Raw genomic sequence first — 25207 nt, forward strand, 5'->3', positions numbered from 1 at the left:
TAAAAAAGAAGTGTTTACATTCATTCAGATTTTAAATTCAGCAATCAGAGAAATGCTTTGTCCTATTGGTGCGCACATGCTGAGCAGGTGAAACTAAAATTCATAACCACTTATTAATCACAACTGTTTTAAAACTGAAGCACAGCAAAACAACTGGGCTGTTATTTTCAATGTAGTGTAGTACTGGAGCTAATATAAAGTTTACTGGAAGCAGCTTGATATTGTAGTAATTCAGTACAAGTTCTGTCATTTTTACCATGATAATAAAGGATATACTGTGAGAAATCTATCAGTAGGGTTGAAGGCTTTTCTTGGATCTAGGATTTAATTGGGCACTAGTTCAGAATCATTCCTGGAAAGATGAGGACTAATCTTGGTGTGCCAACAGTTATGACACCTATAGTAGCTGGTTCTCAGGTTTAATGTTTATGCTTGTGCACTCCTGAGAGAGTGGAGATAATTCTGACGGATCTCAAAGTCATCAGCTGGGCGGTTATAGGCCTTCCAGACAGGCTCTCCCACAAACAGACGCATGGCTTTAGTGTAGTTCTGAGAGAGAAGAGAACAGGACTGAGTTACTGCCTGACATCACTCATGACTGTCACAGAGACCCATTCTCACAGTTACAATTAATCTTCACAGAATGTACACTTCTGTGTAACAACACATTACACAGAGACCACGAGAGACTTACATAACCATGAAGGACCAATTCCATTTGTCAGACTGATTGGCCTTTACTGACCTGATAACCTGAAATTCATCAGTTTCATATCAGGGAAATGTACATATATATATAAACAAACGATTTGATTGGTTAGGCTCACATTCTCATCCAGGGTGAATCTGTGGTAAATCCCAGCTGGCAGGGTGATCAGGTCTCCCTTAGTCATGGCGATTCTGATCCAGCGGTCATCTTTGTCCCTCACATCAAAATACGCTGTGCCCTCTAAAATGTAGCGCACCTCATCATCCAAGTGTAGGTGTTCCTCGAAGAACATTTTTAGCTTGTAGCGGGAGAAAACAACATGGTAAACACACAAATAAATAAACACACACACACACACAAATAAATAAAGAAAGAAAATAATGATGTAAAAAAAAAGCAGGAATACCTAAAAACACAGACACATAGACACATCATGAATTTTATTACCTCGTGACAGTTTCCCAAACACACATGGTGCATCCAAAGTAATTTAAAGCAATTTATTATGACTGGTTTGCTGAGTTTTGGCAACTAGATTGTAATGTACAGAGTAAGAATTTAACAGAGAACAGTGGTTGCTGACATCACTTTCATCGCAACGTTACCTTTTCTTCATAATTTGGAAGTTTATCCTTTCGAATTGTGATTATGTCCATGTAAGAATAGCCCATCTCATCGCGAATCTTCTGCAACTCCGGATCATTCTCATAAATGTCTGCATTTAACTGGCGATAGAAAGGTAAACAAATGTGTTAACACGGTTGCTCTTGTGTGCAAAGTGCGGGCTTCACTCCCCTCTAACTGGTTCACAACCTGGTATATGTTGTTATATAATTTTCCACTTATCCCAGTTATGAGATACCGCGTGATATGTAAAGGGCTACAAATCGTACCATACCAAACTGTCACACCTCGGTCACGTTGTCTTTCGCTGTTTTGCACATAATACCTGAACACACTGGTAAAAATTACACTTGTCAGGTCACTACTCAGTCCAGCAGCACATTTACCTTCCAGTAAAAAACACCGATTTTTTGCAAGTCCTCCAAAGACACAGGCTGATTTGGGTTGAGTTTATGAGGCAATCTCTGATCTTCGGGGGAATCATCCATATACCAAGCCTCCAATGTTGCCATACTTGTATAATTAAAACTTCAAACTCAAAACTCACTTCTAACCTAAAAACACGCGTCTAAATACTATGGTGCTAGATATGATGAACATACTCTTGACGAATCAGAAACTAGGTCCTGCCCAACTCGAACAACCTACCAGGAAGTGTAGCGACGTCTAGTGGATGTAATTTGTCATGTCCCAATCATATGTGATGGTTATGTTTTCGGGGACTGCACAATTGGTTTTAAATCTTTATTGCGTGCTATGGCAAGGGGTTTTCAACGTCTTTCGACATGCCTCCCAACCCTCCTAGGACCTCATGACATGGCTTTTTCTGCTGCAACCCTTTACATGGTAACCCATCATCAAATATCTAGTGCATAGGCGTTCAATGACTCGGCACAGGATTGCGTTCACAGTCTGTTTTACCGTACCAGACCACATGGTGGCGGTGCAAGTGTAAATGCAAGTGCTGCTCATTCGCCGAATTTTGATCAACCAGTGAAATATCTTAAATTACCAGTAATAGACATGCACTCTCAATTTATACCTTACATTCTACAACTGTGTACTTTTTTTGCTAACTTAGGAGGACACTGTATTGAAAACACACTCTTCTACTGTAATGCCCTCTTCAACTGGGGTCAAAATCATGGTCCCTCCTAATAAAAATAAATAAATAAATAAATAAGCATGGGTGCTTTAAAGATTGTTACTGGTAAGACTAAAATGTCTCGTTATGGTTACGGTTAGGATTAGGTTGTTATTCTTTTCTTTTGTCATAGTGGAAGTAAATGGAGGATCCCCAGAATCAGAAAAGGTATGTGTGTGTGTATGTTAAAAATCTTTTTTTTTTTTTTTTTTACAGAAATAATTAACATACAACAAAAATGTTGAACAATTGTAAGATAAAAGAGAACTGCACAATCATGTTTTCACACATGTGATCAGGGGCAGACAGCACTGAGGCAGCATTTCCAAAAACTACAAGACCCCATTGTGTTGAAAGGTGTTGAAATCAGCTCTGGCACCATATTCCTCAATCTCAGCTCAATTCAGTGGGCACGAGTGCTACCAGGTCCTTACCAGGATGTCAGCTTTACTGATGTGATTCCCAGGGTGTAGGTATGTGAGTGCCTGGATAAACACAAAATGGTTCATTAGGATGTGTGTTAACTGGCCTCAGTGAACTGTTGGGATCATAACTGTTGTACACAAGACAGTCAGCTCATCAGCTTTTCATAATCAAACACTTGATCCTAGCAGGTTTTTGTAATTCTGCTTTTATTTCAGGATTAAGGAACATACTATCAAAGAAATGTTGACCATTTTCAGTTGTTGCGATCAGGTGTAATTTGGCTAAATTTAGCAACCCTATGGAAAAAAAATGAACCATAACAACTAAATTGCCAGAGCTTTGCTTAGGTAGTTTGACCACCATATATCAGAAGACAGATGCTATGAGCTTATTGTTAGTTAGTTAGTTAGTTAGTATGTTGTACTAATAGGTGTACTAAGTACTAATAGGTGTCCGATCTAGTACGGTTCCATCATTATTCTGTTATGTAAAACTGGGCTGCATTGCGTCGTCTGGACGAGTGATGTTTTTTACAACACAGTGCGATTTTTTTTTATCGACGGAGGGAAAAGTCCCAAGAAATTTGGATACGTTCTGGCTCAAAAAACTAACTACACCCAGGACTGGTGCAATTTGAACAGATTAACTGTGTACATGCCATAACCCTGAAATCATCAGGGGAACTCGAACTCAAACCTGATTGGTTTAAGCGATGAGTGTCTGGAAAATAAAGGTGGCCCATCTCTTGGAGCCGTGTATGTTAAACCAGGTTCAGGGGAATATCTCTGTAGGTTTATCCTGTGAGATATCTATAGCAGGCGTGGGAAAGAGAGAGGGAGAGAGAGAGGGAGAGAGACAGAGGTTTCGTAATGGGTGTGGGGATGAAACACAGGAAAAAGAGCAGAGGAGTGGACGCCTCTTGCTGTCTGCTTACACTGGTGGCGTGGCTGTTATTTTTTCCTAGTCTAGAGTGGAAGATTTAAAGACTGAGGAAAAACAGCCTGCACTGAGTTTGATGAGATGTGGTAAATCGTTCACTTTCAATGGAAAAAGTCAATAAAATTAAACTATAAAGCCTCAGTTCCCATACATGTCCATGTGTACGGTATAGACTAAAGAGTAATCTTGAGACTCTCCATTAATAGCATTATCAGTTACACTTATCATCATTTCTAATTACCGATGCCTTTTCCTAAGATAATGATGTCTATAAATACTGATTATTTGTATTTTAAGGTATTTAGATACTGACGACTGTAAATGGTTTACAAGATCTGTAAGTAAGTGCTTATGTGCTATGAGGGCTTTAACAGCCAAAGTTCTGGCTGAGTTCCTGAACTGTGTCAGGGTGGGATGGCATGGTTGGACACTCCCCCTCACGAGAGAATGAGGAAAGATCAGCTGTCATGTCCCATAGCCTGTTCCCAGACTCCTATAGATGTTAATGGCTGGGAGTGGGAAAGCTGTGCTGTTAAATATAGCTCAGCTGTGTTAATGTAGCTCCCATGCTTCACACAGAGAGTGGACAATGACTGAATAAGAGAGTGCTGACTTCTGGACACTAGACAAAAGGCTGCATCTCACTTCTTGGCAAGACAACCACTGGTAGGTTTAAAATGTATCTTTTCCTTAAAAGCCGGTGTTTGTGCTGCTTTTGGCCACTCTTAGGCTTGTTCTATGTTCTACCTATCTTTCTCTCTTTCTTTCTCTCTTACTTTCTTTCTTTGTTTCCCACTCTTTATCTGTCAAGGACACAGATAAGCTCTCTCTTTACTACCTTTTCAGCTTCTGCGTCTCTTCTCTGATTGGCTCAGAGAGAGAGAGAGAGAGAGAGAGAGAGAGAGAGAGAGAGAGAGAGAGAGAGAGAGAGAGTGAGTGAGAGAGAGAGTGAGAGAGACCTGTTCTCTGGAACAGCATTTCCTGAATGACCATGGCATTCAGCTGAAGAGAAGGTGAGAAGATAGATAGCGTAGTTTTTCTCTGTGGTGATGGCACTTATTCTAATGGTGGACCACTGAAAAAGAAGAGGGATTTTCTAGGGGCCAGACGGATAAACAAAGACCACATCGTAGCTGAAGGATTTTCCTACTCTGTGGCTCTAGAATAAGTAAGTGTTTGTGAATATCCCGACTTTGTTGGAAAGCATGCTTCCTCATGTATTCCTGTCTGTGGAAATGAAATGTGCTCTAGTGAAAATCATCACTGTTAAAATGCATTCAGAACTAACATGTCATTGACGGTTATGCAAAAGATTGATAAATACGCAGATTACACACATTGCTCTTGCTTCATGTTATAAATTCTTGGATTTTCCCTTTAGACTTTTTCTTAAACAACTCTTTAGCTTCCGACAGGTTTACAATTACAAAAATTTTTACATAGAAAGTACAGCAAGAAACCGATCCCTGATCTTGCAATGTTCCACAACTATTTCATGCTACCAGGTGTATGATATACTGAAATATTCAGCAGTTCATTGTATGTTGTATGTTCCAAGATCATGAGAAAAGAACCTCAGAGCTTTGATGGCACATGTGATTAAGACCACTTTGTCGTCAGTGGACATTTGAACAACTGAAGAATTAATGATCTCTGGATTATCCACTTCATTCTGTACTAGTCAAAGGAAAGCAGAATAAAGTTTACAGTGATATGTAAACTCCCCAATATGCTTATTTATTCACAAAGCATTTTTTACCCTGTTTATCTTTGTTTTGATGATCCTTATGGTTAAGGGTAATAGTAGTGCTTCAGAATTCGAATAAAAGAATTTTTCTTTGGGTTCGAAAAGTTCCATCCTGCTACTCTTGCAAATGATAGAAATATGAAATTGACCTAATGCTTGATAGTTGATGACTTTTGTTAGTTTCGGTGTTAAATCATTCATAATGAAAAACTAAAGCATGCATCCAGTGAATAATGTCTTCCTCGTCTTTAAGTTTTAAGTAAATACAGAGAAATCATTTCAAGCAAGCCATTAAATCAGACGTGTTGTTTCTTGAGCATGTGGGATTGCTTTTATCATTACAGTATTAAGTCTGTGCATCACTTCTCATCTCATTGAGGTATTTTAAGATGATGGCTAAGTGAGATCATTACTCTGTTTTGGCTGGTGAAAGCAACACCATAGAAGCTATCTCTCCTTGCCAGGTCCTGCTAGGAGAGTGCCACTTGTGCCAATACAAAATGAGTGGTGAGTGACCACCGGCTAAATCATATCTTTCATATTTATACTTAGCCTGTCATGTCTATTTGTATGTACAGTTGAACACAAGGCCAGTCCTCAGAGAGCAGTTAGTTTGCACCGCAGCACTTCTCAGCCACGTGTTTGCTCTCTTTCTGGGTGATTGATCTACACACTTTGGCATACACCGTATCCAGGGGAGGGGCTCGGATAAATATGACAGTTTTGAGGGGTAGGACAGCGTTGGCATGTAAGGTCTTCTCTTGGGTAGAAGCAGACAGAGTAGAAACTAGCTGGCAGCGACATTAAGGCAGATCTGACACTGCCTGGCAACAGTAATCATAGACATACATAGGTATCATTATACACAACATAAAATGCATAGTACATATTAAGACCAACACCAAATAAGGTGTGAGCTTGAGCTTCTTGCTCTTTATTCCCATAAAATCCTTTAGAAAAAAAATCTGAGGTGATCATAGTCCATCTACTGCTTCACAGTGACCTCTCCTTCTCTAATGTCTACTGAACATGTTGTGGTTTATTGGTGGCTCAATGACATGCAAACAAAGAGTTGATCAATTTCTGTGACTTCTCAGATCTAGTACACTGAATGGTAATTTAATCCTCTAATTTTTGTAACTTGCTGCAAATTTAGGATGGATAGTTATATAACCTTTTTGGTACACATTGTTTTTAACAGTCTGACTGTAGCTAAGCTCAACCTTTGCTCTTTGAATCTCCTGATAAGAAATTTTTATTTTAAATCTCATACAAGGAATTTGAATTCAGCTGATCTATATCAGTGAAGTCTGTTACTTCACTGATATAGATCAGCTGAATTCAAACTGATTTACAGTTAGATTGAATGTGTTCCAAGGAGGGAAGAGTTAGCCATCAGGAATCACTGTCTTTTCTCTGTCTCTACTTTTCCCAACAAGGACAAATGTGACTCATTATTGCATCAATATCAATAATTAAGTACACGTGTGAATAAATGGTTTTATGTATGTGTTTTTCCCGTGTTGTCTCAGTATGGAGTGGTTAATTATCCATGCACTGAAGTCTCTCTCTAGCATGGCATATACCAAATGTGTCTGTGTTAAAGGATCTTTGAAAGTGTATGTGGTGAGTGTGATCTTATATACATCCACTTCATTGCAGAAAGCAAAAAGGCTCCCATACAGTATGTGCTTCCATATAATATAATGCATATGATAAACTGAACCTATTGAGTAAAGTGCTGGAAAGATTGAGCAGAATTTCAGCTGGAGATGTTGAGGTGATTGGCTGACCTGTTAGTTTTCTATGTACTGTATTTGACATAGCTTAACCTCAGTATTACTTACAACCTCTATAAATACCTCAGTTTGAACCTGACCTAAGTCTTGAACCCCACCCCCTATCCAACTTCCTTTTACAGTGTCATTCACAGTGATGTCACGTAACCAGAGAAGCCGAAACCTCTAGGTTTTAGCTTACTGGTGACATACTCCATTCTGCTTCCTCAGGGATTCATGGAACTTGCATTAGCAACACAGTGCTGCAAGTTTGCATGGCATCGTACAGCTTTACCACAGTATGTTACGGTACTTCGGTTGAGAAATGTATTAAAGGTGCAGTTAATGTAACCATTTAAGTACTGTCAATAAGGATGTAATATAAAAAAAAATCTGTCATTTCAATATTAATATACCATGCATTTGTTTCTGATTACATCCAAGGATTTCTTATTTCTTGAATCAACATGAAATGCTTTGTGTATTTGGATGATTTTGAGTGAAGTACCTCTATGACTGCGAGCACACGTTTAGGTCAGATTCATGAAAACCCACTCTGAGGAACATAGGCCTAATCATATATGAACAGCAGTGTCTGCAGGCATGGAGTTATATTTATGTGGACTGAAGTGGATACTACAGGTTGAAACCCAGTCTGAAGAATGACATTCGGACTGAGTTCGACGTGTCAGCGTTAGAATTATTAATGTGGGGTATAAATAGAAATGCATTACTATATTACTATATACAGTAAAATTGACTGGATGCAGTCCAAACAGTTCAGATAGTCATTACTGTTTACTGTGTGTCAGAAAGAGACGGTTTAGAAAAACAGGTATTTTTTAAGTGACAAAAATGAGCAGACACACAGACACAGACACACACACACACACACAGACACACACTCACACACACACACACAATGCATCTTTCAGCTAGCATGATTGTCATTTATGTTTTCTCCTTTATTAATCCTTGAAAGGTTTCAAATTTTCAGAGAAGATTGAAACATTCTTCCCACAGTAACTTTGAAATTAAACAGTTGCCAGACTTTGACCTTCTGTAAATAATTGCTTCCTTGGTGATACGTGAGCACAGCGTAGAGACATTATGACAGCATGTTGATCACAAACAAATTGTGCACTGCTGATATGTAAATTTGTGATCTGTAAAACGTACGGCATTCATACCTCACAGATCAACCCCTTAATCTAGATATTCTGTCTAAAACTGATAATCTGAGAATATCATCTAAGGAAGACGTGCCAACCTGAGGTACAGTGTGCATAACTGCAGACTTTATGTCTCCCTAAAGTCAGGGTATATTACCACTTCCCCAAGCCCTATTTAGACACCATGAGGCCCTCATGTGACACATCCATTAAAACATTTCATTTCTACAGTGGCAGCACATGAATGTGGAATTAACTGACAGCTGCCTACACCAACTATGGCCTTTAGTTCTTTTCCAAAAGCAGACCTCAGTGGCCAAACTACGACCTCACAGCGGTGGCTGCTGTTAGCTCAGAGAACCCCTGGAGAACTCATACACACGTCTAAAATGTCTCACATGAACACCATGAGAAAAATCAGCAGGCGGAAAAAAAAAAAAAAAAAGGATCACAGCTATTTTAATAATTAAATTATGTACAATACTATGAGTAACTAAGCAGCTAAAGAAAGAAAGACAGAAAGAAAGTATTGAAGTAATATAGGAAATGGGACAGCTGGAGTATCTCATGAGGAAAAGTTGTGGTGTGATACTTTTCCTGATTTCAAGACCAATGTGCAAGAATACCAGTTTATGTTTATGTTTATGTTATGTTTACCAGCCAGAGTTTGCCAGGCAAATGAGTTCAGCTACCATAGCACAAATAAATAATTCAAACACAGCAGACTGTCAACACCACATTTATCTTCACTCCACAAACAAAGGCGTTGTAAATATTACTGCCCATGAATTTATATAGGGATACATAAAATACAGAAAGAAAAACGTAGTTAAGAGACTGGTTCTCTAGACCCTTTTAGACCTGCAGTGTTTGTATGGAGTTGGGTGCTTTCAAATGATAGAATCATAAAACTACAATATTGGCTATGAATGGCAGCCTTTATGTTGATCACTGATAAATCAATACCCTTGCCCCCCTCTCTCTCTCTCTCTCTCTCTCTCTCTCTCCCTCTCCCTCTCTCCCTCTCACTGTCTGTCTCACCACACACACACACACACACAAGCACAGGTGTGTGAAGAGACTATAAATAGCTCAGACTGTCAGCTGGACTGGGAGAAGTGGGGTCTATCACAGCTTTGAGATGGGGGAATTGGCGCTCTTCTCTCTGCTAATGTAGAGCACTTACCAAACAAAGAGAACTATAGGCTTAATATATTCCAGTTTTTCACAAGAAATTCAATTTAAAAAAAGCAATCTTCAAAAATAAATTCAAAACTACACAGATTTACCATGCATTTAACAGTGGTGGAAGTTTTATGTTGAAAGTCCAAATAGATATTTTTTACTGTCAAAGAAGACCCATTTCCAGTCAAATGAAGGTCATCTGTGTTTAATGTGGTTAATTCTTGTCTCATTTTCCCTGGATATAAGTTAGAGCCGCATCTTTGAGCACTGTTCTGTAAAACGGATCTAGTGGTATATGAACTGAATTTCAGAATACGAACAACAAAACTAGTGGTTAAAGGCTTCAGAAAAATCATAAAGATGTCTATTATATTCATAGCCACACGCGTTAGTGAAATGTTATATTGAGATTCAGTTAGGATGCTCTCTGTCATAATTATATCAACTGCATGGGAACATGCTGAGTTTTAATTTAGTCAAAGTGTCCATTCACTGAATGAGTCCTCTGCTTAAGTATGGGTTTGAGTAGCCATCTGTGTCCACCCCTGTTGTCTTAACCCTGGACTTTGGAGTAGATATTTAATACACCCATCTCTATATAAACAGCATTGGTATTCTTGGGTGTGACCCACCCAGTCTGCCCTTGACACTGGACACAAACAGATTCCTCAATTTTCAAATTAGAGTGACAGCAGAAAATGGCCACAACATTCCATCAAAACCCAAAGTCAGTGGCATAGCATCTCTTCTGACATAGATATTTATTTATAGAAGTCTCATTTAGCCATCATGCAGTTGGCACCAAGGGTTTTCTCTCTCTCCATACGTCACACAAATGTTTCAGAATGCCAATGTGCTTTGACGTGCATTTGGTGGATTGTGTGTAGAATTTCTTCTCTTTGACCAACTATGTGGTGATCCAAACTAGAGGAGATAAATTAAAGTTTGAGAGAAACTAGCCTGGCCTTGACGTAATTTCTGTATTACCAAATGTGTGTGTTAGCTGAAACTGTCCGTGCATGTGCTTTTTTTCATTATGGATACTGACTTAGAATGTCACTGTTCATGGGTATCAGGTAACATGTAAGCTTCTCATAGTAAATTTTCAAAATGGCAACTGTCCACTGACTCTCTGGGACTTCAAATGAAGAGCCCAGAGGATGACAGTCTTACTCTTTTATGTCTTCTACTGTTCCATGGCAACAGCTGCTGGACATGTATGAATGCTGCAGCTTAGTAAACCAAAAATGTTTAAAAAAGATATAGTGCAAGTCTAGCTTTGTTACGAGTTATGACTAACTCATAACAATGGGGAAGATAGGCTTTCTTCAACTATTAAAGAGTACTGTTCCATGGGTGTATCATGAGGAGGAGTTGTATCTACTCTATCACCTTCTTCACGTGTGCTTGCAAGTAAAGACCTCAGACAGACCAGAGGTGAGAGATTACTCATAATATAACCCCCCTGACATCTCTCCTCCATTCACACCTCATTTCAAACATTGAACTGAGACAGCATTTTTTTTTTACTTTGAAGCCCCTGCTCTTGCACATAATGCCAAGAATCCACAGAGATTAGAGAAAATTGCCCGACTGGCTAGATGGCATTCAGTCTTCCTGATATGAGCTCTGTAACCCTGCTCCTGGAGAAAAGATAAAGACTTTCTACTTGAGCCATTGTATGTGTTTAAGATAGTAGCTAGTAGCTCACATACATGCTCACGTGATCATGTGATATAAAAACAGTTTCTTTTCAAACAACTTGTTGGCATTGGGTTATACCTGACTGAAACGTACAGTTGTGCAGTTGTAGATGTTTAAGGGTTCTTGGGCTGTGCTCTCTGGTATTTTAAACAGTTGTGCTCGCTAAGAGGAAATCTTAGTTTTATATCCAGTCAAACCCCCTTGTTAAAATCTGTTTGCAGACAAACATGTGCAAGTCATGGATAAACTTCACATTGTTAGTACAATGCATGTCATATCACACTGACCGAGAAGAAGAATAATGAGAATTCCGATTGCAATGAACGTGACCGAACAACCGTAAATTAGAGATATGTGACTGATGCTGTCTAATAATGTCAGTGATGTTTACTGTATCTTGTGAAGGTATTGTTCCATTCACTAAACAAGCTCAGTCACTGCTGATGTCCTCTCTTATATGTTTCACCACAGGAACAGGATGAGGTCTAAAAACAGCGGGACAGATAACCCACCCAACGGGGTACTGCATCTCCCTACGGCAAGTCATGACATCACTCCAGAGGAAGATAAGAAGACAAGTGAGAAGAGCAAGAAGGTTAAAATACCACTAAAGAGTGACAAGGAGGGAACAGATTCAGAGATGGAACAGAAGTCAGAATCTTCCGCAGACAAAAATGAGGACAGATCAGGACTGAAAGATTTGTCCAAAGATGACCTTCTTAAACTGCTGGGCATTATGGAGGGAGAACTTCAGGTAGGTTTTAAATCTGCTTCTGTTTCTTTGGTAAAAACAAAACAGGCTCTCTGGAATATTGCACAATCCAGGTCTATCTTTTGTACAAACAGATTAAGGTTGCATTTAGACAATTATTTCTATAATAGTTTCAGTGTTCACAGGGCTTATTTCTCAGTGCTTCATTAGCCATGTGTTTATCTCTCTGCCCCAAATTCCTGTTTATTTCTGACTTTAATTTAAGTATCTGAGGTCATCAGTCAGTCAGTGTAGTCGGTAACCACACAAATTCAGGAGGAATTCTGGATTCAATCTCTAGAGGTAAATATTGTAAGTTTACCTAAAAGCATCAGTATAGCAGGGTGGGCCTGAGTTTGGGCCTTCCTGTCTGTAGCTCTGCAGTATGAGTCAATGTTTGGGAGTGTGACCTCACATTTCCCCTCAGACTGTGTCAGACAGCCCATAATGCAATTCCATGAGTAAGAGCTGTGTCTCTATGGATTCCCTCTTATCAGACTACAGTGGACTGTCAACAGTGTGGGCTCAGGTCAGATCAGAGAAAATAAAACTTTCTGACTTACTCATAACAATATACACCAGAGACTACGGGACAAGACAAGCTGATCTCCACATGTGTGGCACTGGGTCGGTGTGAAAGTTTATTTGGCTCACCCCATTTCGAGAAGAATATTTGTTGTGCTCCCAGAATACTCAGTGTAGAGGCCATAATTACATTCAGTTATAATCTGGCATGCATTTCAGTGCACAGTGACTTGTTTGTGAAGAACCCCTTTGTGAAGAAGAATTATCAGAAAAGTTAGAACATCTTCTAGTTCTGGTTGATTAATTGGATCTCAGGAACCAACTGTGATGTCAGCAGATCTTAAGTCACCATTAGATGTACCCTTGATAGTTGTATATGTTTGACTCGAATCCAGAACTATAGGCCATATACTCTCCAACCTCTTACTCCCTGAGATTTGCTCAGAATATATATTATTTATACGTGTGTGTGTGTGTGTGTGTGTGTAGTGCCATCTAGTGGTGTTATATTTTTACACTAACTCATGATATGATCTATTCATACTTTGTCATGTTGTAGCTTAAAGCACTTCCCAGCTAAAAGCATATAATGCAATAAAAGAAAATAGACTGAAAATACAGATCAGTCTGTCTTCAGAGCCTCCTCACATGGTTACATGATTATAGTGCAGTTAGTTTCCTGCTGAAGTTCTGAATTCAGGGTTTAGTACCTCTGAGATCTTTGTTCAAGTACTGAAGGCACAGATGGCAACAAGAGACAAGGATTTAATTACACCGACAGTTTTAGCTCAATAACCAGTTGTTGTCTCAGGGTCAAAGTTAACATTTAAATAGTTGTTCCAAATTAACAGAAATATGAAATGGTTGAAATTTACACCACTAGGAACGGGTGTTTCATTGTAAGAAGTCATCTTATTCGCCTTTACCTTAGCATGGCTGTATGAATAGGGCAGGAGTCTAAGAATATTCTTGCGTATTTACTGTCCAATTTCTGTCCCCTGCAGGCTCGGGAGGATGTGATCCGACTTCTGAGGTCAGAGAGAGGTCAGAGAGAGGACCTGTTGTGTCGGTATGGGTGGGCAGAGCCAACCAAAGCCTTGCAGGCACTGCACAGAGACAGCCTACTGATAAACAATCAACAAAATAACAAGAGCGATGACAACAACAACAAATGCCCTGATTATGTTTACCACAAACCCATGGCAGAGGTACAAAAATGCCCAAAACTTAAATACTAAAAATAAAAAACCTGAAAAAAGGAAGCCTAAAAAAGTAAATTAAATAATGTACTCTTTGCTCTGATCATACAGACACTCTTTGCACTTTTTGTCTCCCTATTTTTTAGTGAGTGAACATTGTGAATGTGTCTGTATGCATATAGATGTTCATGTCTATGTGTGTGTGTCCTATACAAGTATTCATACAACCTTTATGTCTGTGTGTGTGTGTGTGTGTGCCTGTATACATTTGTGTGTCTGCATGTCTCAGTTGGAGCGCTTACAGGTTAAGCACAAAGAAACATACAGGCGGATGCTGGAGCAGCTCCTGGTGGCTGAGAAATGCCATCGACGTACTGTAAACGAACTCGACACTGAGAAACGCAAGCATGCAGAATACATGAATAAGAGTGATGACTTTACCAACCTCCTCGAACAGGAGAGAGAAAGGTGAGTGAGTGAGTGAGCGAGTGAGTGAAGGAGGAAGTTTGTAAGAGAGACAGATTGAAAGGAGAGGAGCTGGAAACATCAGGGTGCAGTCAAAACTTGAGTAAACTGAACAAAACTACTGCTTGGCAATCTTGACCAGGAAAAGCTATTCTCTTCTATTTTATTCTATTCTATTCTGTTCTATCATTCATCATGCTTTAGAAAATTGAAGATGATAGCCAATGTGGAGAGATTTCTAAAGGAATTCCACTAAATATCTGTTTTATGTTTCTTTAGTGTGCAGTGACTTTATTGAAGACACTCGTTGTCATCCATATATATCCATAAGAGTGTCTTACATAGAGGAAATACAGCAGTGTTTTAGCAGAAAACACATAGTTTGAATCAGGGCTGCCAGTAACAACTATATTTGTATCAATTAATCTATTGACTAGTTCACCGATTAGTTGATTAATCTAAACGATTAATTTTCCTCCAAAAAATCAAATTGACCAGTTCATTTAAGTTCATTTTATTTTGACAACAACAAACTTACACTGATCACAATTATTCAAATGTAATCTGTTATATTTATGGCATTCCTTACACAAAGAAATGAGCTTAAAATAATGACAGAAATAAAATAATTAGATAAGTTAGGTACATGTCCCAACAAGCCCAAAGCGCACGAACACACGCACTGGCACCTTTAATCAGTGTAGAATAAGCCCAGATTCTAGCCTATGCTTATTCAATGGAAATGCTAAGGTAGTAGGCAGATGATTTAATGGCTTTAACAATGAGTGTATTTAGCAGCTACAAGGCCTTTTCTGGCGGTCCATCATCCAGAATAGCGCCTGTGTGTTTTCTCTTCACGTGCTTGTGCATAGCGCTGAGGCTGCTGTGGTATGCCATTGAAACTTTACGCACTGTACAAACCACCTTTTTGTTTTATGATAATCTGAAGTACTCCCATATTTAAGAAGCCTTGGGTATTTGGAAACTTTACACTGAACCTCTTTCGTAACCGAGTCAGACTCTGCAGCAGCCGCCATGACTTTTTTAAAACTCCAGCGTTGACTGGAGCCAACCAATGACTGGAGCCTGAAATGACTTTCATCATGCGCACAGCAAGTATGTAGTGATATTGAAGAAGAACATTGGTTATAAATACTGGATCAAAGAAATCAAAAGGGTAAATTCATAAAATTGAAAAAAAAAAAAAAAAAAAAAAAAAAAAGATGCATCGACTTTAAATTTTGATGTCAATGCATTTTCAGCGTCGATGTAATCGATTACGTTGACTGATCACAGCAGCCCTAGTTTGAATGGAGGCTTTGGCAGAACAGTAGAGAACATCAGAGATGGTCAGTCTCAGGCTGAGTAGACTGCACAACACATTGCTATGCTATGTACATACTGTACAAAACATTGCAATGTGATGTAGTGACTTCATCACTGCCAGTTTCCAAACTCCATTAAAGAACAGCGAAGCGTCACAGCCTAGGAAGCACGGACGCGATGTGCCTGTGCAAAACCAAAACAAAAGAATGGGGGGGGGGGGGGGGGCAGTGTAGAGAAATACATGATGCACCAGTGGAGTGGGGCACATGCGTTGCGTGCAGGGAACAGAGTACACACTTCAAAGAAGGTCAGAGGGTCTCTGGGGGTGCCCTACAGGAGTGTGTGTGTGTTCTCACAGAGGGGGGACTGTTCAGTTAGTACTCAGAGAAAACAGAGGACTAGAGCTACCATGGACCTCCTGTATGACCTCTTGCTCAGCTTCAAAAAGGATAATGGGGAGAACACACAGAAGAAAGATAGATGGGGATTAAAGGTTATCTATCTATCTATCTATCTATCTATCTATCTATCTATCTATCTATCTATCTATCTATCTATCTATCTATCTATCTATCACACATAATCACGTTAGATTCATCCATTCATTTGGCCAAGTTAATCATTCATTTGCGTGAGTTTCTCCCTCCGTTAATCTGCAGCACATTTATAAAAAGTGACCAAAAAACACCTAAAACCATGCCAACATGTGTGATAAATCATCTCTCTGTGTTTTCAAACAGACCTGAGCAGGTTTAGCCCTCTGACACTGTAAAATGTTTGTTGCACATGTTAAACATCTACCCCCATGTGCCTGGGGCTTATTATGTCTGGCTATCCAAGCCTGGGCTCGACTGATTCCAGCTGGCTAGCAGATCAAGGGGAGAAACAGGGGTGATACTGGAGATCTGTGACCCACATTAGTCGAGTTCAGGTGGATTTGAGGATCCTGACAAGCTATAAACCATTGAATACTTTCACACACATAAGTACAACACATGTTTTACCAGAAACCTAACCCTGATTTTATATTAGGAGGCAAGTGGAGGTTAAGTCGATGTCAAAGTGTTGAGCATTTAAACAGAACAGGAAAGATAGTGAGGAAGAGGGTAGGAAAAGACCTTTACAAGAATGCTGGTATTGTGTGCTTGGCCAGTTTAAACATAGCCTTTCTGATGGATTCTTTCAAAAAATCATCCCAAACCAACAATGAGAAAAAAGGTTTATCAAGCTTTATGGTTGGTGTGAGAGGCATAAAAATCTTACATCCCAAAACTTTTACTGAGTGTTCAAGTGAGATTTACAACATGAGCAATTGCTGGAATCTAGGTCTGATCTTCCAGCAAGGAGCAAGTGGAAATCTAATGTTCATTTTCTTTTCCAGGTTCACTGCAGAATGTCTCTGCATACATATTTGTGTTGATTTTCCAGTGTAAAATTTCCTGGAGTCAAACAGAATGCATTTGTACAGCACAAAGTTGGCCCATCCCTGCCTCTCTCCTGATTTTTCTCTTGGTCATCCCAGAGTTGGATCTCTGTCTCAGTACACACATATTCTCATACTGGTGTGGTGACAATTTCATCTCTAAAATAAAAACTTTGTTCTTAATGTTTGTGGTCAGACATTTTAGCTAGAAATGACCAAAGTGAATGCTCTCTTTAATCAAGTTCTTGTTAACTTTCTAGCTGTTTTTCTTTTCTTTTTGTTTCAATTTTTCTGTGTTTTTCATTATATGGCATGACATCAGCACTGTGCAGTGGGGCAAATTGTAAACATCTCATTTGTGATAGCTTAATTTAAAATCTTTTATTAAGTAATATGAGTCAGATTTTAGATGTTTGACCTTTACCATCAAAGCCAATGTGAGTATTTGATTACTGTGATAGGCTTGTGTGATATCCTCAACTACAAATAATAACTCATCTGACAGCTCACAGGGACAAGCTCTTATTTAAGTTTCATTAGATCATGTTGCTCTCAGAGAACCTCATGTTGCTCATTCTGACTCAGAGCTGTCACAGAGACACTACAGTCACAAAAATACTGCAGAAGGCTGTCTCCATTATTCACACACACACACACACACACACACACGAATAAACATATAGGCACACACAGATATGTGTGGACACACATATACATTACAAACGCATGTAAACACACACACACACACACACACAGTTATTCTTTGGCATTTTCTGGAGAAACTGTTTTCTCAGTGTTCCTCACTCCATACTCTACTTCAAGAAGGACACATCATGTCAAATAACACTGGTCTATCTGCTGAAGTTAGTCAGAGCAAAACACCCCTGGGCCTTAGTGTGCGTGACTTTGTTTTGGTAAGTGTTGAGTTGAGGCAATGACAAATCCACTTGACGGGTCTACTGAGAGCTCAGTCTCATTCAGTCAATCACCGAGAAAATAACGATGTCAAAAGATGAGGTGTCAAATCTAAAAAAGAAAAATATTTATGAATCTCTCAGATGGAACATTTTAAATTCTTTTGTGAGTATGTTAGTATCACACACAAATCATGAAAAGCATCAGATAGCTTTGGGACAACATCTGTGGGACAGAACATACCTATTAAGGCATTTACATTATCAAAAGGAGCCAGCCAACACCTGTTATGAAAATCATCAGTGCTGACAGCCTCCTTTACGCAGCCTTAGTGCTGCCCTTACAGAGTGGCAGTCAGTGCTTGAGTCAATTTTATATGTTGTTACCAAAATGGCTCTTTTGCTTTGTGGCACTGTACTATTGACTTCCTGTTGTGACATGTCACTCACATCTGAGAAGTCAGACACGGGAGTCAGTAAGGCTCAAATGTAAAACCACAGAGGGCATTTAACGTCAGGCCATTGTTCACAAGTCTCTTTGACATGCTGAAAAACCAGAGCATAGCTGACAGAACTCCCCAGAACCTGAGCAAGGTTAACAGTGATGGAGACATTCTGATGGAATGTCTGTCCACTGAGAAACTTTCACCAGAGGATGTCAGAGACTGAGATATTCATTAAACACTTTAACATGCACTTTAGGAAATGCACATAGACACACATACACATACACACACACACAAATATAAATATTCCTATATTCTTTAAATGCATAATATGAAAATTCAGTTACAATTCTGGTGCAGAGATCTTGCATATACTTCTTTGAGGTATTTCAGTATCTGGAATCTTTTCATAATGTTTCAACATCTTATATTGTAGCTTAACAATTAAAATAAGCAACACTGACCACATTAACCCTTTACAGTATTTGAAACAAAAATTAATTTGTATAAATATTCCATTACTATTATCGGTTGACGTGCTTTAGTTAGGTTTAAGTATTAAGTGGAGCTGTCTCAAGGTATCTTAATTACAATGCACTTGCTTCAGTTTTATGGTTTAGGTCACTGTGTTATTTATAGACACTGATGTTGTCCTCAGGTGACTTTGGTGGCATTTGGAGGGCTTGCAAATTCTGCATGAGAGCAGTGTAAAGTGACCATTCTCAAGTGCAGTGCATGTCTCAGTAAAGCCTGATTAACATAACGTATGTAGGAGACTTATGTTCAGCCTTTCAGCAGCCTCAGTATAATATGTTATCGGTGAATTCTGCTCAGTTTGATTTGTAATACCTCCCTATAACACACATCAAATAGCTGATTTGGATTTTGTGGAGCTAGTCCTCTTTTACATATGCCTACATATTAAATCTATGACATCTATTACGCAATATCTCTATTACACTGGGTTCAACAAAGAACAGGATATTCTCTACAGTTTCCCTTTATTGTGCACAGTTGAATATAATGTATTTGGCACTAGCTTTCCCTAACAAAATAATGCCTAAGTGAACGACTCATGCTATCCTTTTGGATGTCCACTCCACACCCATAGAAATCAGACAGTTTTCAAGCTTTTAAGTTCATACACATGACCTAGGAATGTCATTGCTGTAATTACGTACCCTATTTTGTTTTAAAATCCACCCATTTGTCTGTTAGTGAAAATAAAAGAGAGTATCGGGAGCGAGGGGTGCTGTGCACTGGGTTGGGGTGTGTGGGTGGGAAGAACACCCTCCTGCAGGATTTAGTTCCTCCCCTATTGGAGCCCAAACTGGGGCTTTGCAAACATGTGCCATATTTGGATGGTAGGCTATGACATCACCAGCAGGTCCGGTCTGGGGCCACTTTGAACGAAATTCATTTTTCATTATCCAGACAGCATGCTTAGAATGTGATGGTGTTTTCCCTGAAGAGCTGTGGCCTGACTATCTCTCTTATAGCTTAAAAATAATGAAAATATGATACTTATGGACTTACCCATGGCACATCTAGACCAGAGGGTGAGTTCTGACCAGTTTTAATGGCAATAAATATTCACAGACAAATGTGGTATCACAGCATATACTGTAATATTTTACAGTGTTGAGACTTAAACAGTGAGTTGATGAATGACATGAAACATGCATGCAGTAAAAGAGATACTTATTATTTTTTTTAATGTATATGAAGCTTATTTTGTGCCGTTTCTGTATAACATCCATCTCTTATGTCCAGACAGTGTAGAGAAGAATAAGAGATGGTGGAGGGGATGTGGGGAGGGCCAAGCTTTGGGGCTTTAGTTAAACATTCACTTGCAGTTTGGATTTTCGGTCACGCTTCTAGCAACAAGAGTGGAAACAGTGGGAGCGCTTTTGTTTGGCAGAGCTGGGTATTTGTGCTAGTGTGGCTCTCCAAGCCTATTCAAGTGTGAGAGGCATGTTAAAAAACTCAGCCTGAGAAAATCACATAGGATGCCAGAGTTAGTGCTCCTAGAATTTTCTCCTAATACATACATAATGCCTTATTCATTCTGTCTACCGAATCCAAGCAATCTCTTAGGTGCTCCGATCACAGACTCTTCATACAGTCAAGCTTTAGATCAATATTAGAAATAATTACACTGCAATACTGAAAGACATTTTCATAATAAACACTGAGGACTGATTTCATAACAGAAAATCATTGTATAGCCAAAATGTCATGAAGTATTTACAAAACTACCAACTGAACAGTTTACCAGTAGTTTACTACCATCAACAAAATTTTAAAACATGAGAAATAATAAATTTCACCTTCTACTCCAGGTTGAAAAGGTTACTGGAACAGGAGAAAGCCTACCAGGTGCGTAAAGAGAAAGAACACACCATACGTTTGGAAAAAGTCAGAGGGGAGCTGGTGAAGCTGAAGTCCTTTGCACTCATGCTGGTTGATGAGCGGCAACTCCACCTGGAGCAGATTGACCAGCAAAGCCAGAAGATTCAGGATCTCCTTCAGAAACTAAAGGAGAAGGAGCAGAAACTAAGTGAAGTGGATGAGACAGCAAAGGAAGACAGACAAAAAGTTGCAAAACTTGAGGCTGAACTGGAGCACAAAACTGTTGGGTTTGCAAAGGATCACGAGGAAATGACTGCAAAACTAGCCAACCAGGAGGCCCAGAATCGACAGCTTCGCCAGAAATTGTCTGGGCTTACACGTAAAATTGAAGAGTTGGAGGAAAGCAACAGGGCTCTGCAGAAATCTGCTGAGGAACTGGAGGAACTAAGAGATAACATCAGGAAAGGGGAGTATGGGAACTCAAACCTGATGGCTGAACTGGAAAACTTGCGCAAAAAAGTCCTTGAGATGGAAGGCAAGGATGAGGAAATCACCAAAACAGAGATGCAATGTAATGAGCTCAGGAAAAAACTTGAAGAGGAGGAGAAGCATAGCAAGGATCTGAAGCAGGAAGTGGAGAGGCTGCAAAAGAGCATGAGTGAGCTGGAGAAATTGGAGACAGCCTTCAGTGAGGGCAGAACCGAATGTTCCCAGCTACAGTGCACTTTAGAAAAAGAAAAAAGCCTGACAAAAGAACTTTCAGATGAACTGGTGACTATAAAAATCCGCATGAAAGAACTGGAGTCATCTGAGTTGCGACTGGAAAAAGCTGAGCTGAGCCTCAAAGATGACCTGATGAAGTTGAAGTCTTTCACTGTAATAATGGCCAATGAACGGAAGAGTATGGTAGAGCGACTAAAATCTGAGGAGAGGAAGAGAGAAGAGCTGAACAAACTGCTTAAAGCAGAGCAAGAGAAAGTGATGGAGGTGACTGAGAGACTGATTGAGGAGAGTAAAAGGCTTCTGAAACTGAAATCAGAAATGGAGGTTAAGATATCTACACTCACCAAAGAAAAGGATGAGCTGATGTCCAAGCTTTCGAATGAGGAGGAGAAGAACAGAGATCTTAGCTCAAAGTTGTGTTTGATGAAGCAAAGAATTGATAAATTGGAGGAGGCAGGGGTAGAGATATCTGGAAAGGCAATGAAAAGGGAACTTGAGAGGCTTTCAGGTGGATGTGGAAAAGAAAAAAATAAAGTGATGGAACTGACTTTGGAGATTGAAAGGTTGAAGAATCGTCTGAAGCAACTTGAAGTTGTGGAGGGAGACCTGATCAAGACAGAAGATGAGTATGATGTGTTGGAGAAGAAATTCAAGTCTGAGCAGGATAAAGCAAACACCCTCTCTCAGCAAGTTGAAGAAATGAAGAATCAGATTGCCTTTAGCAAGGCCGTGGAAAGAGGAGAGGCTCTCAGCCATGGGGCAGAGTTGCTTCAGCGATGCAGAATGGAAGAGGCCAAAACCCGAGACTTGCAAGCTGATGTCATAGCCCTAAAGGAGAAGATTCATGAACTTATGAACAAAGAGGACCAGCTCTCTCAACTGCAGGTTGACTACTCACTCCTTCAGCAGAGGTTCCTGGAGGAGGAGGACAAGAAAAAAAGCATGAGCCACGAGGTTCTCAACCTCACCAAAGAGCTGGAGGTCACCAAGCGTTACAGCCGAGCCTTTCGTCTGAGCATGAATGGCAGGAGAATGGTGGACATTCCTGTCACATCGACTGCAGTTCAGACTGATGCAATCGCAAGTGAGACATCTGAGGATGACACTCCTGCTGTATTTATCAAGAAGTCAGTTCAAGAGGAAAACCACATTATGAACAACCTTCGGCAGAGGAGCCTCAAAAAGCCAGCAGAGAGAACAACTGTACGTGATCTTTACTCTCCATCTTCTAGTGAGCTCACTTTGAAGAAATCTTGGATTCCGTGGATGAGGAAAAAAGAGAGTAATACCCAGAGTTGCCCAGAAAAGTCTGTTCAGGTCAATGGAGAGAGCTCACAGCTCATCATACCCCAAAAGCAAGGTCAGCCAGTCCACATCAGAGTGACTCCTGATCACCAGAACATCATGGCAAGTCCAGAAATCAGCAGCCCTCATGCTCAGGACTTCTTCTGTGGTACTTCAGTGATGCCCACACATGGTTTGCAAAGGCCACGGATAACCATCATTCCATCAACCACTGCTGTCTCTCCAAGGAATAGAACCAGTGAACTGGGAGTTCCAGAAAGAGCTAAATCACCATCAGCTATCACCACAATCTCAAGGACAAAGAGCCCAGAAATCACCAAGACAACCTCAATGGACAGACCAACATCACCTATTTCCATCACATCAGTCAGCAGCACCACATTGTCTGACATATCAAGCTCCCCCGAGCCACAAGAGATGATCACTGGCCGTGCAGTATTCAAGGTTACTCCCGAGAAACGAACAGTACCTACACCCATTAAAAAGGGCAACTCGGCAGCTAACATTGTCACTACAGAAGACAATAAGATCCATATTCATTTGGGCTCCACACAGTTCAAGAAGCACTGTGAGAATAGTGGCTCCCAAGTCCCAGTTAGACCCATAACTGCAGGGACAGAGGTTTCTACAGGTACTGTGCTACGCTCTCCAGGTCACAGCAGCATCAGCAAAACCACAACGAGCAAAGTGACAAGCAGCATCACCATCACGCAGGTCTCCACCCTACCAGCCACACCAGCTCTAACTGCAGTGAGTGTTGTTCTTACTTGGACCACAGTAAAATTGATTTGCCAGTCAAGAATAGAATGATTGAGTGATACAAGTAAAGAATATGACTGCAAAAATAGATACAAGCATTCTTCTTCGTAAAGTGTCTAAGACAGCATTAGGAAAATGATAGCAGGTTTTAACATGATAGACAACATGCTAGAAAATATGGAGACTTGATAAAATCTTGCCATAAATATTGAGCAGTCCAAATGTGATATAGATGATGACCGTGCAGTAAGTGGCTGAGAATGAAGCTTTTGTACAGATGGTGGATGGCGTGACTGCTGCTGCTTTATCAAACAAACTGTCAACAAAAGGAGTTACTGTAACGAGGCAGCTAGCTCCCCGTATGTCACTAACACTGTCACTCATGGCTACTTTAGAATGTTTACATTCCCCCTGTCACCAGCAGACTTGTATGGGCACTGTTCATACACACACGCACACACGCACTCACCAGCAGACTTGTATGGGCACTGTTCACACACACACACACACACACACACACACACACAATTTTTGATGTTTCTGTCATATATCCCCACTATATTTCTGCAGTTATCTATTACTTAGTCATTTAAAGTTCTCATCTTAATCTGAGTTTCCTCTCTGTCCCTTTCACTCACTTATCTGAGCTCTTCTCTTCTCTGTCTCTCTCTTTCATCTAACAGCAGCCTGTGCCAGATGCTCAGTCAGCCCGATCAGGGCTCAGTCGTATTCCGATGCCCAGAGGGATGAAAAGTGGCAAGGCTGTGCTTGGGGCACTGGGAATCACTACTGGGATGAGGATGGAAACACGAGCAGAAAGCCAGTCTATGAGAATTGAGCTGAAGAAGTCAACAGTCAGCACTACCTCATTTCAGAGTGGAGGAAAAAGCTGAAAGACTACACTGGGAGAACTGATGTTAGATCAAACCTATAAACAAACCTTGTGCTATGAGGCAGAATCCAGGGATCTACTATAGTCCAAATACAAGGAAAGATTTAAACTGTTTCAGAGGTGTGAATGAATGGTTTGCAGTTACTCTTAAGATTAGCAGTGACTTCTCCACAACGTTGCTGCCAAAAGGGATAAAAGCATCCATGTATTGAACAGCTACTGTACTTGAAAATTTCATTTTTGTCTTCTTCCAGCATCACTGAGGAACATTATTCTGTATTCAGTATGTGAGAAATCATTTTTACTTCTATATTTAGCATCAGTTTTAAGTTTTCTCTAACATATTCATAAAACTTGAGTGAGATGGGTTTTATTTGCTTCATATGTGTGATATGCTTCCACGTATTAACAGTTTCCATTGGATTTTTCCCATAATATTTTTGTATGTTGTTTAATTTAACTGAAGGCCAAGTCTCATTATTAATGGAAACAAATGGATTGTTTTTTATGTTGTTTATAAAATAATGAAACTAAATTAAAGTGTTTTTTTTTAACTTAACAAGGATGCTGTATGTCTTAAAGTTAAGAAATACAATAACGGATATATGTGAGAACAGACCAGTCAAGCCTTAAGGGATACAAATCAGGAATACATGTGTTGAAAAACAAAAGGCATGGTTGCAGTTACCTTGTAAGAAC

The 25207-nt window shown here is 39.8% G+C and overlaps 2 protein-coding genes across 3 annotated transcripts; one reads left to right on the forward strand and one right to left on the reverse strand.

Moving 5' to 3' along the window:
* Nucleotides 1-314: 314 nt before the first annotated feature.
* Nucleotides 315-1925, reverse strand: adi1 (acireductone dioxygenase 1). The gene is made up of 4 exons (XM_030772021.1): nt 1720-1925; nt 1315-1434; nt 828-1007; nt 315-549 (listed from the first exon to the last, which is right to left on the reverse strand). The coding sequence occupies exons 1-4, from the start codon at nt 1843-1845 to the stop codon at nt 427-429; spliced, it is 549 nt and encodes a 182-aa protein (XP_030627881.1). The 5' UTR covers nt 1846-1925; the 3' UTR covers nt 315-426.
* A 9960-nt stretch (nt 1926-11885) lies between these two features.
* Nucleotides 11886-24509, forward strand: LOC115807541 (filamin-A-interacting protein 1-like). 2 transcript variants are annotated; one of them, XM_030768570.1, is made up of 5 exons: nt 11886-12182; nt 13709-13912; nt 14193-14371; nt 20820-23607; nt 24300-24509. In XM_030768570.1, the coding sequence occupies exons 1-5, from the start codon at nt 11886-11888 to the stop codon at nt 24507-24509; spliced, it is 3678 nt and encodes a 1225-aa protein (XP_030624430.1). The 2 variants fall into 2 exon arrangements, with proteins under 2 accessions (XP_030624430.1, XP_030624439.1); XM_030768579.1 differs by having other exon boundaries at nt 11907-12182; nt 20820-23611; nt 24313-24509.
* Nucleotides 24510-25207: the final 698 nt, after the last annotated feature.

The sequence above is a fragment of the Chanos chanos genome, chromosome 1 (genome assembly GCF_902362185.1).
Source record: "Chanos chanos chromosome 1, fChaCha1.1, whole genome shotgun sequence".
Lineage (NCBI taxonomy): Eukaryota > Metazoa > Chordata > Actinopteri > Gonorynchiformes > Chanidae > Chanos > Chanos chanos.